Source organism: Ruditapes philippinarum, unplaced genomic scaffold (assembly GCF_026571515.1).
Source record: "Ruditapes philippinarum isolate M1 unplaced genomic scaffold, ASM2657151v2 ctg546_1_1_1_1, whole genome shotgun sequence".
NCBI lineage: Eukaryota > Metazoa > Mollusca > Bivalvia > Venerida > Veneridae > Ruditapes > Ruditapes philippinarum.
In genome coordinates, this window is record NW_026852301.1 from 488,499 (window position 1) to 507,717 (window position 19,219).

General features: G+C 31.2%; 1 protein-coding gene across 2 annotated transcripts; it reads left to right on the forward strand.

Moving 5' to 3' along the window:
- The first annotated feature begins 25 nt into the window (after positions 1-25).
- On the forward strand, positions 26-17,880 carry LOC132755656 (outer dynein arm-docking complex subunit 3-like). 2 transcript variants are annotated; one of them, XM_060746553.1, is made up of 13 exons: positions 26-221; positions 2,030-2,151; positions 2,504-2,581; positions 2,846-3,025; positions 3,447-3,551; positions 3,972-4,220; positions 4,988-5,131; positions 7,107-7,267; positions 8,089-8,133; positions 12,759-12,915; positions 14,614-14,769; positions 15,159-15,243; positions 15,639-17,880. In XM_060746553.1, the coding sequence occupies exons 1-13, from the start codon at positions 143-145 to the stop codon at positions 15,767-15,769; spliced, it is 1,692 nt and encodes a 563-aa protein (XP_060602536.1). In that variant the 5' UTR covers positions 26-142; the 3' UTR covers positions 15,770-17,880. The 2 variants fall into 2 exon arrangements, with proteins under 2 accessions (XP_060602536.1, XP_060602544.1); XM_060746561.1 differs by lacking the exon at positions 8,089-8,133 and having other exon boundaries at positions 27-221.
- Positions 17,881-19,219: the final 1,339 nt, after the last annotated feature.

The window sequence follows — 19,219 nt, forward strand, 5'->3', positions numbered from 1 at the left end:
GAGTTACGTCCCTTGATAGAAAATTTGAATAACGCATGCGCAGCTGCCACGCACCTTGGAAACGAACAAACAACTAGCACAGGATTTGGAGCCATAAGCAACAGTATTTTGTGTGGAGTTTTTGTAATTTAGGAAAGTCAAGATGCCTGCAGGTGGCACAGTTATGAATCGACCGATTCAGGAACATATTGATGAGCTCAAGGCAAAGATCGCCCTCTTAGGTGAGTAGAATTCTATGGTAAAAATTATAGATCTAACATTTTTGTTAAAATTTTTTGAAAAAATAAAGAGTGATCACATCTAATGATCTATTTTAGTAGATGCAGGAAGATAAACTACATACAGAGATAGGCATGTTTGCTTATTATTGACTGTCACATACACACTTTATGTAACTTTTAGTGTGAAGTCAACTATAATTGCAGTTTAAAAAAGTCTGTTGCTTATTAAAAAAATTAAGTCTGTTCAGACTGTTGCAAAATTCCAAATTTCAGGCATCTCATTCTCTAGTCCTATAAATATGACGTCGCTTTGAGATATTTTTTCTTATGGGCAAAGCAACGTCATATCGAAATTGCTCAAAAACCCATAGCATGTTCCGCCAGAAAATCAGGCGGAACAAAAAACAATGAAGACAGCGTGTATTTACATAAGTTTTGACCTATTTATGAACAAAACTAAAAAATAAATACCTTTTGTCAAAATAATTAAACTGTCACATCCAAAAAATCATGATTAAATCCTCTCATGTATTTCAATTCTTTTTACAGCCGATAAACAAGTGGTGGCCATAAAGTGCGCGAAATCTGATTGGCTAATTCAAATGCAAGTGTTTAACTGAGTCAGAACAATCTAATGGAATATTTTTTTAACGAAATAATTGCCCATGCACCGTCAGTGTTCGAATATATTTTTCCGTTCAAAAATTTGGAATCAATCTGTAAAGCACCTTGCTTAACCTGATGCAGTATGGCTGATAGACAAAAATAGATTGATGTTTATATTTTATTTTAAATTGATAAGTACATTGTTTGAGAGTTTTTGTGTATGATTGAGCATGAAATTGAAAGAAAAGAAGATAAGCTTTTGAATAAAGCTTGAAAGGCAAGACAATAGACATTTTTTGAATTTTTTATGATGCTATGCGTTTTTGAGCAATAACTTATTAACTATTAGACGTCAGGCTTGACCGACATAAACTTTAACAAGCCTGTAACGTCTAATATATTGGACTACTCATTCTCAGGCAAAACATTTCTTATTGTTTTTTTTGTCAGGCATGAAACAAGTGAATGGAAGTAAATGCTCCTTCAGACTAAGCATTTATTGATGAGTGGAATCTGTATTATCGCAGTCTGAAATAATTGTGTAGTACTTCATCAGTATATGTACTTCCAATAAAATTTTCATAATGCATGTATGTCAATCATTGATGCATAATCTATATTATCATCTACAGCTATTGGTTAGTGTAAATTATTATATGGACAATGCTCGAGTATAATCAGAAGTGTCCGTGGGTTAAAGAATTTTCTGTTGAAGAATAAATTTATTTTTAGATTAATCCATTTAGACATGGATCGGCTAATTTAAATCTGAAGTGAAATATGTGATTGGTTGTGTTTAGTTAATGAATATGTTCATTGAGTCAAATGCTTCCTTTGTTGATATTTGTTTTCATATCTTAAACTAATAAAGTGGAAAGCAGTAGATTGACGAGTAATGTTGAGTATATATAAGAAAAGAAAATGAAAATTTTATTGAAAGGTGACTGACTGATTTTCCAAGAATAGATTGAACCTTAATGATGTGAATAAAACATAAAATAAACTGTTGTTTCTTCTTTTTTTTTTGCATAATAAATGTTTTGGGCCTGTGATATTCTGTCTGGGCCTATACTTCTGCCTGGGTTCAGAAGGCACATGATCTAAAAAAGTTTATCGCAGACTGTTATCGCATTTTATATTTAATGATCATTTTGAAGTTGCCTTTAATGTCATATTTTCTGACCATGATGTTTAATTTTTAGATGGCGACAGGAAGGCCTACTTCGAAACCTCCCAGTTTGCTATGAAAAAGAACAGAGAGGGTATTCTTAAACTGAGGAAAGAAAACAAAGAACTAAGGAAAAAGCTTAGTGACTCACTCTCTGTAAGTAACAGGCTGTTCACAATGCCCCCTTATTTGTACCTGTATTAAAAATAGAGTATAGTACATAGAAGTACTACCATTTCAATCGTATGGTTTCGGTTTTTAGCAATTGTGTAAACATTTACAAAAAATTATGAACGTGGGAGCCTTTATGAACGTGGGAGCCTTTATTAAATACTGATGAATATTTAAGAGATAGTTGACATCTATGTGTATCTAAAAGATGATAAGGCATATTCATGTGAAAGTATCTTGTATTTTGTCAGAATTATGTAAAGAAACATCTTCGTTAAGGCTATTTGACTTTAAGTGCAAAATGTTTAAAAAAGCAGAATATCTCATATTTTTTCAGCAAGATGAACATGTTATCAACAAAGCTTTTCAGGATCATCCAGTTGAAAGAGCCGCCATGAAGAATAAAACTGGGAGGGTAAAGTTTTATCAGTTTGTTGTTGTTTTTTTTCATAGAAAGTCATAACCGCTTATAAATTTGCTAAATTGTTATTGTCAGAGTATACTTATTTATAATGGTATTTTGTTGCATTTCCTAAAAACTTGTAAAAGTTACTATCTCAAGTATTTTGATCCTCTTTAGATCCTCCATTACTTCAAGAACAGAGAAGGGAGGAAATTAAAAAAAACAGATCTAGATAATTTAAGAATTAAACTCTACAACTATTAATAAATCTTTCAGCAAGCTATCACTGTAATGGATCATAAAGTTTGTGATACTGTGAAAAGATTGAACGCTCTTCGTCACCAGACTGCAACAAAACAGAAACGACTGGAAGACTTACAGACACAGTATGGTCAGATGCAGAAAGATGCTAGTGAAGCTGTTAACACAGACAAAGGTCAATCAGCAGATGCACAGGTAATGATACATTATGTGACAATAATTCTTTTTTAGTTAACTTTTAGTCTACTAGCTTCCTGCAACAGATTGTACCCATGCGTCCAGTGCACAGACTAAAATTAGCCAGGGAGTCTTTGCTATCTGATCATTGTTTGCAATTTTTGTTATTCAGTCTTTTGAAATTTATCACTAAAAATGGGTTTTGCCCAGATTGAAAGATGGACAAGTCCATTGAAGATGTTTTGCTTGGTAAGGATTAATCAAATTAATTAATTAAAACTGAAATAGTTAACTGTTATATTACTACTTAAATGTAACTATGTCGTTTTGATGATCTATTTCAAAATTCAATGTTGTATTATTCATTGAGTTTATTGTGTTTAATGAAAAAGCCTTTTTATATACATGTTTATATTTATGTTTTGTTTTGAAAATTTAGCAAATGAGATACCTTGAGAACAGTTATGACAAAACCAAGCTAAAAATTGATGAAGCTACTCACTTGAGAAGAATCTATGAAGATATCAAGAAGAAACTAGAAGTGGTGAGAAAAAAATTAACATCAGTTATAACAATACCTTCTTGTTTTAATCATCATTTTAAAATCCTATATTCTGTGAAAGATCTTTGTAGAAATAAATGATGACAAGTAATCACCTATTTGTATTTAGGAAGTTTGTGATGGAGCTGAAACATATGTGTATTAAACCAACAGAATAGCTTACTTTAAATTGTGTTCAGTTGGTAGCAATAATTCTTGAAGAAATGAGAAGTAATATTAAGGTGTATGATATTTTTGTATTTCAAATATTCCTCTCCTTTTCCTTTGTGAGCCAAGAAAATATTTTTTTCGAAGCAGTAGTGACCATTACTGATTTTTCAATTTTTAATATGTATACTGTTGTGTAATTCTTAGAAAATGGAACATTTTGTTTCTTATTCATCATAACTTTTTATTTTTTAGGAAGCTGAAAAGTTCCCATGTATACTGGATGCTATGGAGGCTGAGATTCAGTCTACTCGTACTGAACTAAAGGAACTCAAAGCCATGCACGATGATGCCCAGATCTCCAAAGAAGCGGCCCAGTCCGAACTGTCGAAACATGAGAAAGTTGTTTATGCCGAGAGAAAGCAGCGTGAGATAGAGCTCGCCAAGATGAAGAAAGAGGCAGAAGAGAAAAAGATTCAGCATGAGAGAATTGAAAGAAGAATTGTGAGTGGTTTCATTCATTTTTTTAAAACTTTAAAGGCCCATTATGTCCCAGATATGCTTTTATTTTTATTTCTCAAAAGCTTTTTATTTTGGGTGCCCTGTAATAGCAGTCTAAGTTGTCAAAAAATACTCATTGCCTAACTTTCAGAGCTATATTTTGCTTCTATTGCTTTTTGGCAATAAATCAGTTACAGTTGTTAAGTATTTTGTATGGAATTGAAATACTACTTTGATGACATTTTGTTACTTTTATGACAAATGATTTCACATTCAGAACAATTTTCTTCAGGTAATAAGCATCTAACATGTCTAAAACAATTATTCTAATGTTATCAAATTCATGTTTGCTATTTAAAAAGAAGGAAAAATTAAATAATTTCAGAGGCATTATGTGCCTTTAAAGTCAAGAGATTAGCATTAAGATGTTGCAAATATATGCCAGTGCTGCCAAATAATGTCTTGTTAATAAAGTCAGTCATTTAAAATAATTAGAAAAAAATCCAATAAATAGGATATCATTAGTCCATTAATGCAAAGGTAAATAAAAGAAAAAAAAGTATTGTTACGAATGATAAGAATAATATACATTATATGAAACTTATTTACAATGTTAAACTTTTTATATATCATAACCTCTTGTAAATAAAATCAGGTGTAACATATCCAGTTATCCATTTATTTTAATTTCATAAATGTCGCACCACATCCTAATATTTTTTTTCCGTTTTAAAGGTCACCCTGTTTACTGTAAGTTATTATCACTGTAGGCACAGAGAAGTTCAATTCAACAAGATGACATTGCTGGCCAGGAGAAACAAGCTATACAAGGTGAAGAGCAACAACAGAAGATTACAACCTATGAAGAGGCCTTTAAAGAGATCAAAGAAGCTACAGGTGTCTCTGAAACTATGGTAGGAATTTCTGATTTTTTTTGTGTGTGAAAAATAAGGGACCTTTCCTTAAGTTTGATGTAAAACTTACTTAATTCATCTTGCCTCTTGCAGTTCTAGATTTGAAATTCTTTAAGTGACATTGATTTATTTCTTGTTTGGCAGTTGACTTGCCAGCATTTAGAGTACCATCGTCTCTTAAATTTACTAATGTTGTTAGAAACTTAAAGTGATACACACTGGGAAATCCATTACTTCCCAGAACTCCCAGTCAAGAATAAGGATTGCAAAGTCTATTCAATATCCTATACCCAACCTGCGTACAAAACGTTTTAGTCTGTGTTCACCCCTGTTGTTTTTGTCGTTGTTTTTACAGCAAAGCTTTATTTTGAAGCTGTTCTCAAAGATCTTTTAATGAGAACTCTTAAAGTAATCTGTATCTGTTAAAAAATCAATCAAGAGCTGGAAAAGGATGATGATTTCTGAATCAATTAGAAGTACTCATCATGTTCCAAAATTTTGTAGTAATTGCCACTTTGAAATTTTCAGTTCAGCTGTATTGTAAGACATTTTCCTAATCCTTTTATTTTTAATTTTTTAGAAATTTTAAGGTTGTTTTAAAGAACAATAGGAGCAGTGATCAATTTATTATTAGAAATATAATTTTATGGTTAGATTTTTTTACTTGGCTTAAATTGGTCATTTTAATACTATAATGGTTACTAAGATAGCTTAGTATAAACTTTGGATACTGGGTTAGTTTTATATTAAATAATCAAGAAATGTTTTGTCATTACTTACTAGTAGCACAACTGCCCTCATCGCTTATTTAAACTTCCAGCTAGACAAAATTTCTCTGTAAAATTTGATCATGTACATTGACTCTAAGAATATTTGTTTTTCACTGCTGATTCTGAAATCATGTGGTATAAACAGTTGGTCCAGTCATTGAATTAAAAGATTTTTAATTTACTGGCCCGAATTCCAGTTTTGAATTTATTCTACTATACAATATGTTTAACTTAATTTTCTTAAAATTTACAATGACCGGAACTAATTTTCACCGGCCATTGGCCACCTGGCCAGTGCTTAATTTGATGACTGTTGGTCACTTGTTGAAAAAATGGTAAATATTAGTTAGATTTGCAGGAAAGTAGTTTAGGCAGACCAACCGCCAAGATAAGACCAAAAATGCGTTGAAATTGGCATAAAAACATCTAACTTAGAATCATATTATGCATTCTAAATATATTGTAAAGGGAATGGTTTCTAATTGTAATTTTTTGTCTTCCCTTTTTATTTGGGTTATGGTGTAGTTTTTTTTTAAATTGATAGTGAATGATCATGATTTATATAATTATGAGACTTATGAATGAAATAAATAGCAGTAAAATAAGCAGTTGATCGGGTTATCATTAACCTTTTTGCAGAAGGTTTGTTTTGAATTTGAGGCAGTTTTTTTTTTTCATCATATATAACTTCACTTTGACGCGTCTCAGAATGCATTTGAGACAGTCATTTTGGCCTCCTGCCACCCCTTAATCACAACCCTGATCGATATATGTTATTTTGTAATTAAGATAATTCTGGTTAAATAAAAAAATATATAGAAATTCATATTAACATCATATATAGAAAGTCTCAAAAATTTTTGTTGATAATGGCAGTACAAGCTAGAAGGAGACGGAAACAAAACAAAAATAGCCAAAGGAAAATATAAGTGTTTTGCATACAGTATGGTACTGCAAAATGAACTGTCAACATTGTCAGTGTTACGGTGCCATACATCATCGAGTGTTTTGACCCGTTATACCTAGGACATTCTAATATGGTGGGGCCACAGTTGGAATCAAACCACTGTGTGTTGACAGCACCAGCTCTTTTCATCTCTTCTGAGCCACGTAACCATCAAGCTGCCTTTTCAGCTGCACTACAGACTGAGTGGATGGCCGGCAGACTTATTCTCAAATTGTTATTGATGATATTTGTCTTACAGGAAGTTGTTCACAGATTTGAGAATCAGAAAGAGACAAAGATCCACCTTGAAGAATTGAAGAAAGACAATGAAAAACAGATCACACGATTGACCGAGGAGAAAGTGAAATTGAGGAACGAATTTGAGGAGATGAAATACTCTGGGGATGCAAAACTTTCAGGGTATGAATAATTTATGAACGATACTATCAATTAACTGATATCTCAAAAATGTATCTTGTATAGTTTAATCAATTACTGGGCTTTTATCCTTTCTATAGCAGGGGCCATTTGAGAGTGGCTTCTCTTAAGAAAAATAAATTCTTTAACATCATGCAGTTTTCCCCAAAAAGTGAATTGTCATTAAGTTTTTTCTTCCCCTTTTACAAAATTACCATATTATTTTGTCCAAAAATGAGAGGAAAGGCTGCTTCCGCAAATTTCATCTTAGCTTTACTGTGCATAGTCTTTCTAGAAGAAGAATGGAGTACAAAATGCTCCATACCCTGTATTTGAGGATAAATTTTGAAAAGGTCAGTATTAGTTTAAACCAAATGGGAATTGGTTATTTTCATTTGTTAGGGAAAGGATTTTAGCTTTTATAATTAGGGTTTGGAGATTGATTCATCTGATAAATTGGTAAAAAAATAATAGATGAAACGTAAAAACATTTTTTTGGGGAAGCAGAAATGACAAGAACAAAATTTCAAAGACAACGCAACCCTTAGATTAAGGTTACCTGAGGCAGCAAAGTGTATTTATTCAGAACGAAAAATCATTTTATGATCACAGATTAACATAATTTTTACTTTTTAGATTACTTCTTTTTTCCTAATTCCAGCAGTGATAAAAATTGGCTTAAATTCTAAATTCTTTGATTTTAAATCCATTGACACACATTCAGCAGTGTTAATGTTAAATATTGACTTACACTTAAGCACCATTATATACAGAGTTAAGATACCGCTTGAATTATTGACGTAACATTTTTAAAAAAATTTCAGAAATTTAAATATTAAAGTACCCAGATATTATATGAATGGTAGTAGGTATGAATATGTTAAAGGAATAGTTTGTGTTACTATTAGATTGGTATTATACACTTGGGCTATTTTCAAAATAATGGCTAGTAGAGGTTTTCTTTAAATAAAAGAAGTATTCAACAGTGATTTATAACTGTTTTTTTCTCCAAACATGTAAAGCTATGTTATTAAGAAGTGTGTGAAGTTTTGTGGACTTTGCTTCAGATATAAAAAAGTTATGCTGAAAAAAACAGGCCAAAAATGTCAGGAGTGTAACAAAATAGCGTGACACTTTGCAAAATTTGCCATTTTCAAAACACTTCTAAGAAAAACATTGACAATGCTGATAATTATAACTGTTTTTAAGATAAAGTAAAATATATGTCCTTCAAGTAAGTATATAACTTTATAATGAATTACTTATCAGAACATAAAAAATAAGTTTTTTTATAAATAAGGGGCTAAAATATTTTTCACTTATTTTTTTAAAAAAAAATCTGTTTTGGTGTACACTTTTAATAGCGCTTATAAAATTTTCAGTTTTTGATATTCAAAATTATGATATATATCTCATAACAACAGATAGGTAAAATACTTTTGATAAATTACTACTATTTCTATAGTTTTTCCTCATCTAAATAAACTGGCTTAATTTTGTCAGGAGTGTAACATTTGGTATATAAATAGTAACAGTGATGTCATAAGTTGACACATATACATATAATGTATTTTTCCTGAAAGTCTGAGACTGGGAGTGATCATAAGTGACAATCATGAATGAAGATCATGGTTATATATTGCGTGCATAGATGACATGCAATTGTCAGGAGTGTAACATATTTTGGTGAAATTTCCGCGTATTCTTTTATCCCTTTTTTCGAATGCATTATTGTTTTGCTGTGCAGAGTTTTTGACTTATAGTGCAGTTCTGGGAATAAATATTCTATCTGGTGCATATAAGGTAAGTAAAGAATTATTTAAACTTCTAACTTTTGTCTAGAAAGATCGAATTTTAACATTTAAATCAAGATAAATGCTTTTTTTTTATTTCAAGTAACCAAGATTTTTTTTTTACATTTATGCTTAAATAAAGTTAGCAATAACCATTTATATGTAAAAATAAATATAGAATAGGGCAGGTTGTGTTGCTATCATAACTTATTAACATGTATGTGTATTTGTTACACTCCTGACCAAAAATGGTATTATTCCTTTTCTACAGAACAAATAGTAAAATAAGCATGGACAAATTAATAGTCAGTCTTCCAGCTGTAAGAAGGTCAATAAAAAAGATCAAATACAGAGCAGAATAAGGCATCTTCATCAAAAGAAAGAGTAAGAAAGTATGAATGGTACATATGCTGACCATCTGTGTATCAGTGTTGCAAGTAAAGTCAAGGTCACACTTAGATGTCAAAAATTAACATAGTCTGTTATAGGGTATATTTTGTGTCGGATCTAGAACTTCTTCATAGTTCAAGGGATTTTGAAATAACTTGGCACAAATAGTCACAATAATAAGACAATATGTCAAGTACAACACCTGCACCCCTACCTCCAAGGTCAAGGTCACACTTACAGGTCAAAGGTTAACAGAGTCTGTTATTTGGTATATTTTGTGTCCCGTCCATTACTTCTTCATAGATAAAGGGATTTTGAAAATACTTGGCTCAAATAGTCACAATGATTAGATGATATGTCATGTGTAACATCTGTGTCCCTACCTCCAAGGTCAAGGTCACACTTAGAGGTCAAAGATTTACATAGTCTTTTATAGGGTATATTTTGTGTCCAATCTATAACTTCTTCATAGTTCAAGGGATTTTGAAAATACTTGGCACAAATAGTCTCAATAATAAGACGTTATGTCATGCACAACACCTGCTCCCCTACCTCCAAGGTCAAGGTCACACTTAGAGGTCAAAGCTTAACATGATAGATTTTTAAATTCCGTGTTTCATTTTATATTTTTTAACAAATTTATTATTACATTTGCAGATCTAGTATTGATCATAATTTTGGACTGAATGTCCTGAGATCCATACCACAATCTTTTGAAATAGCACAATTTTATCCTCATATAAAACTTCCCGAGGCGGGGGACGTTGGTTACTCTGTTACAAATTCTTGTTAAGATATAAACAAATTCAAGTGATCTTCGAATATCCAATTTGTAAATGACAGTTTTCAAATCAAATTAACAATACTATATTGGTAAAGTAACTTCTAATTAAAAAGCATACTTGCTATCTTCAGATATGTACCAGATGATTATGTAGCTGTTGGTCTGACCTCACGCAGAAAGAAAAAGTTTCTTTATGTAGCCAAGGTAAATCTTTTATTTAACATTTGGTTCAACTAAAATACAGTTTTCTCATAAATGTTTGGATTTATTAAAAAAAAATAGAATAAACTATCTTAAAACATATCTTTATAAGATCTTCTTTTTGACAGGTTTTGCAGGTAGATGGGGATGTTCAGCTTAGATTCTTAGAGATTCTCGGGGGATCAACACATGGCCCAAGGCAGACGACATATCATGGCAGTCTCCAGATGACATATTACGAAAATTATCACATCCTACATTATTGGTTAAAAATCATGTTTGATATTACAGAACTTGAATTGTCGGAAAAACAGCTAACAGCTTGAGATGCACTTTTTGTCAGGAGTGTAACAGTATATGGAACATATTTGTAACACATTTTATTATACAATCTAGTCATAAGACCAATTTCAGGAGATCATATTTGAACTGTTTCAGTGTTCTATTGTTTATTATGACAGACACTAATTTTTTCTTCATGTTGTGAGCCACTAGTATACATAATCATTTGTGATGGTACGGATTTGGGTGACTTTATTAAAAGTATGTCTAAAATTGGAGACATCTTTTTCAAATTTGTTCAGGAATGTTTAAATGTCCATTAGTTACAATATTTAAACAGTTTAGTTAATTGATATTGTTCATTTGTTTTCAGAATCTTGTTAATGATAAGCAGCTATACATGTCAGGAGTGTAACAATTTGTTACAAAAATGCTCATGTTTTCATGCTGATCCTGTGAAATAAAATCATTATTTCTGCCATCATTTATTTTACTGTGTTGCTTGTTACTGTCCAAAGTCCAAGAATAGATCTATGTTCATAATAATGATGCACCATTTTATCAGCAAATAAAACTTTCATTTTGTAAATTTGAATTTCAATGGGGGAAAATGCAAAGAAAATCCAATTTGAAAAATATTTTATATTTATCGAGCTCTTTAATACTTTTTTTTTAGTATGACAACATTACAGCTATGAAAAATAGGCTTTGAAGCTATGCTTAATTTTTTTTTTGCAAAATAATAGACTTTGAAAAAGATCATGTATTGTTGTTCTTTTTTGCCCATACAGCTTAATAAAATCTTGATAAGAATTTTAATATTCATTTTTAGCTTTACACCTAGTTGAATTTGTACACTGTAATGGTTGGTCTTGGAAAGAAAACAAACATTTTTGTACTTCATGAAGTTTTCAATTCTAACATTTTTTCAACTTTTCTAACCATAATTTTGAAATTAGCCCACTTCGAGTTGTTTTCTGTTCTTGTTTTTCATTTAGTTATTTAATGATTAATGATGGAATAGCGACTGTCAATCTATGCAGACCAAGATCAGCAGCCACATCAGTGCATTCTGGTCATGGTCTGCACTGTTTACTTTACAATCAAGGTCCGCACAGTTCAATATTTTAGTCAGTAAATATTTTGAAAAATTTCCTATGAAAGAGTGACAAGTGTATTTAAGCTATTTAGTGTAATAATTTAAGGGTTAAATTCTTTCTTAATTATTTGCGTATATTTTTGAATTATTGATAGAATGTAAGCCTCATGTGATTTAATGTATATATTTGAAATTCTTATTTTAAGTTATGAGATTGAAGTTGAGTACAGTTTCATATTTTATATCATTATATGTTTTAAATTTTTAAATTTGAAGTCATTTAATATGACACTGTTTCAATTTTTCAGTTTGAACATTAGCATTGTAAAATGATTTGTTAATTGGCATCTTATCTTTACATACTTTGTTTTGCCACATATAAATAAAGAAATGTTTCATTTTTACAATTGAAAATGATACACTGCAACCTTTGTTTAATAATTGAAAACAAAGGATTGCATTAATATAAATGTCAAAAATTCAATTTTGTAATGTTCCAAATTTTTCACCTGAACATTTATAACATTTAATTCCCTACAAAGCAGCATGTACCGCCTCCTTGGTCGAGGGGTTAGAGTCGATGACTTCTAATCCAGTTACCTCTCTGGCATGGGTTCGATCCCCGGGAGATGCTTTGGTAGTTTAGCACGGAGGAAGGTAGTCTAGTACTGGTGTAACTCTCCAGGAACGATGGTTAGGAAACTACCCGCCTATATGACTGAAATACTGTTGGGAAAAGGCGTAAAATGAAACAAACAAACAATAAACGAAGCAGCATGTACCTGTGATTTGTTTTATTTGAATGTTATCCTGAATTAAACAATGTTTTAAAACATTAATAAATAAGATGACTTTAAGTATTGTTGTCCACTTAATTGTTTTTTGTTGTTTTTTTCTCGTTTTTTCTCGTTTCATTTATTCACATCTCTCATTTATATTTTTTAGAGGAGAACGTATGTTGGAAGAATTCCAGAATCATCTGGACAAGGAGGAGGAGAGGCGTGACACTGCTGAAGAACAGTTACACAAAGCTAGCAAGAATTTGGTGTATGTTAAAGCAGGTGTAGAGCATTTAGCTGATAAACTTTATCACCTTAAAGCTGTAAGTGTTTTCTCTCTTTTTTTTTCAGTAAGAACAAATATTGAATTTATTTAGTTGTATCGAACATTGAACAATGAATGTTTTATGTTTTAATTTCAACACAATCAAACATTTCATTACATATGAGGCATAAAAACTGTGATTTGTTTTTGTGGAGTATTGTTGCTATGATAATGAATAAGATGAATTTTAGTATTTTGTAGAGGTATTTTATCTGATGATTGAAAATGTACTAATATTACTAGATTAGTAAGGTCGTTGATGAAAATAACAACATGTTTATCTGTAAGGCAAAAAGTGAAAGATTCTGGTATAGGGCATGTGATAAAACTAGAATGTGTTGTAACTGATTCAAATATTGTAGTTAACGAAATAATTTCAAATTTATATTAGTGGTAAACTTGGCCGTTTAACCGCAAAGCAAGTAGCACATGTAAATGAACATTTTGGTTCAAGTTAACATCTTTTTGGGTAGATCAACATGACTTATTATAAGATCGACAAACATTTGTATATATTGAAAGTTAAGATTCTGATATTGCTTTGTAACTTTGTATATACATTAACTTACCATTTGTTTGACAGAAAAAAGGAACTGTAAGGAAATCTGTTCACATAGATTTATGAATTATAGAAATAGTTGACAAGTAAACCCTTAATCTGCTGTATCCTAATATATGATTAGCCTGTTTGCCACCAGTATAGAGTCAGCCCAGCCAATCATTACTGTCTCAGACCACAGGCTCTATACTGTTGGCTGGCTAACTTTAAAGTGACATTGTGCTTATTGTTTCATTGTAAAGTTGAGCTGAATTGACTTGTATACTTTTCAAAATATTGATTGTTATAAAATTGATTGACCAACAGTTGATATTGGAAAATGTTTAGGATAAAATATAAATCTGCCTAAAATCTAAAAATACTGCTCCACTGTTTTTATAAACTCAACGTTACAGGTAAATTCCGATGAATAATTACAGAAATTTTCATGGGTCACTGAAGAGTTATTTACCATTTATGCAAAGTAAAATATAAAACTGAAAGGAATTATGGCAAAACGTAAACTTATTTTGACTATTACCTGTTCACTGACTGAATGAGCAGGGCATAATGGGCCTTTTATGGGCATAATGTCACTTTAATATTCATCTTGATATCCCCGAAAATGATAAATGGCAGTTCCAGAAGTGAAAACTGGGCAAGTTCATTTTAGAAAATACAGCAGGTTCAGTGGTTTACCTGTTATAGTTATTTTCTTTTATTTTGTTTTACAATATATTGAGAATTTTGTTTGTTATTTCTGATTTTCTCGTCTTTGAATTGCCTATAGAACATTCATATTAGTATGATGTCAAGTTGAGAGGAGTTACTTAGATTCATGACAAATTGATAGTTGAATTATAATGTAATTATTCAGATTGAGTATAAATGCACTCAGTGAACAGTTTCTTCGATTTCTTGCATTTTTTTTCCCTGCCACGTTTACATTAGCATCAGTTTTGTGTGTGGATTTTTAATACACGTAGATTTAGCTAGAAAATTTTATTTTTTAGGGAGAACAAAATACAAAATATTCTAAACTTGGCATACTTGGTGTAATTGTATTCTGTTTTGATAAGCCATCTGGCTTTTACAATGATGTAGTAAATTTGTCCTTGAACTGTCATAGTTACATCATGTTGGATTTTCTATTTTTAGAGCAAAGGTCATGTGCCTCAGGCTCAGATAGCGCCATCATCAGATGAATATGTACTAGACCAGTTGTCAACATGTGAGGAAAAACTGCTGAAATTATTAGAGGAATTGGACGGAGAGGACATAAATGCTGTTGTAAAACAAATGGAGGAAGAGGAGGTAAGGGAGATAACTATGTATAACTTTACTATAACAAAATATTGCCTCTATGACTGAGTAGTTACAGATTTTTAAGTGTTACCACTAAATCAAGGGTTACTGGTTTTAATGAAATAGGCCTACAAATGACGTGTTTATTAAAATGACTTGTTTAAAATGACTTGTTTCAGAACTATCTAACACAAGTATGATTGAAATAGGGATGTATTAATGAAAAAAAGCAGTTTTTTTTTTTGCCAGAACAGAACATGTGGACACAATTAACAAATTAATATACAGCTAAAGTTTGTTTTTGATACTTATATTATGTTTTCTATATTTTCATCATTATTATGAGCAATCAGGAAATGGGAGTGAAATGTTAAATTATATTGTTTACTGTGTTTCAGTTCAATGCAGGAGGCGAGGGTAAATTACCACAATATAATACCAGAGTTAAACTTCCACAAACACAAAGAGATCTTGTTTATGCAGGTAAGTTAAAAGACTTGGTGTCGCTACTTGGCTGATTGGTCAAGGACACACATTTTGAAATTCTTTCTCTCTTACCAATGTGGTATTACTTTGGCAAAAATATGTAGTCATTGACACAAATTTTGTAATCCTTTCTCCCTAACCATTGTGGTGTTACATTGGCAAAAATGTTTGCTATTACACAAGTCTATGGAAAGGATCTGTCTTTTTCAAGAGACTTTTTCTAGAACCATTCTGCTGAAATGGGGCAGTATTTCAGGTTAAAACAACTCATTATAAAAAAAGTTATTAGTAATGTAATTGCATGCAGTGACACACTTGTGAACTTTGCTCTTTTTCAATTTTGTTGTACATGTATATATGAATAATAACCATCTTGTTGTTTATGTTTACAGAAGATTCAGATAGTGACCATGGCAACGATACAGAATGGCCCGACAGAGACAAGATTAAGAAACAATCACAACTTCTTGTTGACGCCAAAACTAAACGGCGAACCACCAAGAAAAAGAAGAAGACCAAATAAATGACTCGATCGCAGTTAAACATTGTGATGTCCATTTCAAACTGCTGTTAATATAAACTCTGCAAAGACAGTTATTAAACAAATGTGTGGTGACTATATAAATATATGAAACAGAATCAGCACCAAAGATAAATATATGAACATATCTTTCAACAAAGACGTAGGGAATTCTATAAAAAAAAGCTGCAGTCATTTTTTCTCCCCGGACTTGTAAATTGATTTCGGAGTTAAACGTCATTATTCAAGCTATATTTATGACACCCCATTCACTAAAGCTTATTAGCAAAGCACTAAACATTATAATATATACTAGTATGAATGTACTATGTCTTTAAATTAGCAAAATATCAATTTTTTGAGCTCCATATACATTTGTTTTCAGTTCTGACTTTACCATGTAAAATGTATATCTAAATTATCACAATAAATTTTTCCTGTTTGGATATTATTATACAATAATTAATTTCTTAATCAAAAAGCTGATATTTAAAGAAATTAATATGAACCTGTGTTAATGCCATTGGTACATTTAGAGTTATTATTGTTTGTAAATAACTTTAAAATCTGTAGAAATTTTAATGAAAAATAAAAAAGTATATTTGCGATAAAAATTATTAGAATGTATAAGAATGATCATTGGTTGAAATTGATTGTTTTGCAACAATTTTGTTGAATAAATTACAAACTTTATTGTCAAAAGTTGATACATTGTATTTTTAAAAGTAAAAGTTATTGGAATAGTATTGGTTACTTTTTTATTGATTTTTGAAACTTTTAAACATTACTTGTACCAATTTGTGAATATTTTGAAAACGATCATACAAATTTAAAATGATATTCATGCTAAAAATAAATTAAGTTATTTTGTTACCTTCATTTTTAGATTTTCTGCTAAACAAATTTTCTGTTCCATAAGAACTGAATGATTTGTTAAACATTTTTTTGCATGCATTCAGTACTGTTAAATAATTATATATAACTTAACTTCTATACAGAAAAATGACATTTTAAGATATTTCTTATGCAATGGGGTGGCATTGCTTATTCAAGGGTGGGGGAGGGGGAGGGTGGGCAGACACATAACATCTGACATACTTTCAGGACCATTTGACTTGTAAAGAAAAGCTTTCAAATCTTGTGAAACGTTTATCACATATCAGTGTCTTTCAATGACATTGAATAAAAAGTATATTAAAGGGAGATAATTTTACTATAACACTAACTATTGAACATTATATTTATCAGGATTTTCCCCACTTCCTTCTATTATGACCCACTTTAATATCTTGATGTGATGGGATTATATTCAGGTACTTTAAGGAAATAGAAGGTTAAAAATCGCATATTAAATGGCCACAAAAGTTTTCCTCTAATTTATACATGTGATTTTGAAGAAAAATGAGTTTTATGAGAAGTATATTTATAGCCAGTTACATTTATGAATCAGTTTAAATAAGTGCATTCTAGAGTGTTTATCCTTTTCCTGGTTTCATTAAGTGTTTAATCAAGTGTGTGTTTTTCCTAGACTTTAATACATACACTTATTACTATAAATAGAAGCTTTTTTCGGAATGCCCCGATTTACTAAAGTAAAATTGATGTAGTGGAAAGAAAAACAAGTCCTTTAAGAAAAATTCACTTCCTTATTTGGTATTGAGGTTAAACCAACGTAAGACTTTCAAGAATGTTTTAAATATTTTGCTAAAAGTCACTGTTATTCTTATCAAATAGGGAAAAAATATAATAACCGACTTGCTTAGGAATGATCAGGCAACATACAATATATAAATCAGGTTCATAAAATTCTTCATAAAATCAAGTAAAATGAGTAACTTTAGCTTTGAGGATTTTTTGTTGTTGTACATGATATGCATGATATATGATATAATACATGATATATGATATATTGCATGTGTTGTGGCCCTTTAGCATTTACTTTAACATCAAATTTTATCTTTAATTTATTCAACTGTGATGTTTTTTAATGTTGTGATTTTTTTAGTTAAATTCTATACATATTAGATTTTTATTTTATGCAATTGTTTTTTGAGCAAAAAGATATGTATACAAAAGAAAATAGAGAAGAAAAAAATAAATAAGAGAAAGACCAATTTTATTGTTCTTGTTTATTTCGAGTATATATATGTTATATACATGTATAAGTTTGTTTAGTTTAAATACATGCCAGATGATGACTATATTATACATTTCGGTGACGTGACAGCTGTTAAGGACGTGACATCTAACGCGGATGTGATCGCTAATACAGACGTGACAGGACGTGACATCTCCCGCGTACGTGACCGTTAATACAGAATATGGAAGACCATGCATGTACATGCCGATCTGTGAATCATAATATGACAAAAGGATGACCTGCAGTATATTCTATTTTTGGCTTTGAGGTCACATAAGTGACAAAGACGAATAGATTAACTCTGGAATTAAGAAGAATTGTTTTTTTCCCAGCTAATCCGTACAGTAGGTACAAAAGGTTGACTTATCTACTGTGACGGGTAGTGCACTGTTAAGTTATAACGGTAAAAGTTTGTACCAGAAGATTAGTATTTGCTGTCTATTGCACTCATAAAGTTACAGCTTGGAGTAAAATTTTGTCTAACGTTATTTATCTGGATACTGTGTTTATGTACATGTATATTTTTTATTTTGCCATCATGTCTGTTGTCCTTAAATCCAGTCCCATTTTCAGGGCTTTGATCCACGTGAAATGACCGCCGCCTTGTTCATTCCTGTCTGTAGTAATTGCACGTATGTGGATTAAGGACCTGTCACTAATAATGTGCACGTGCATCCGGTCGTCTGTAATGAAATCAGACAATATGGTAATATCGGTGTGTCACATTCAAATAGGCTGCAACAAACCAGTTTTCGTCAAAGTAAATAAGTGGATAAGGTCGGGCGTTTAATAAATTCGACCAAAGTTCATTGATATTGATGTCTGGAACAGAAAATAGGTGGATAAGGTCGAGAGCGTTTGATTACATTCGATCATAGTCCATTAAAATTGAAGTGTGGACCAAATATAAAAACAAAATCAAATACAGTGAAACCTGTGAACAAGGGAGAAACAAATACTGGTCTTAATAGACAAATGGTCTTTATCTGGAGGTAGCTTTATTCCATTTATCAATGAAGGGTTATCAAAACGTGGCCTTTAAAATTGAAGGGTTATCTTTATTCAGAGGTGATCGAGCCGTGTCACGACAAAACTAACATAGTGGGTTTGCGACCAGCATGGATCCAGACCAGGCTGTGCATCCGCGCAGTCTGATCAGGATCCATGCTGTTCGCTTACAAACCCTATATCAAGTAGAGAAACTGATGGATTCTGATCAGACTGCGCGGATGCGCAGGCTGGTCTGGATCCATGCTGGTCGCAAACCCATTATGTTGGTTTTGTCATGACGCGGCTTATATGTTTAACTGTAT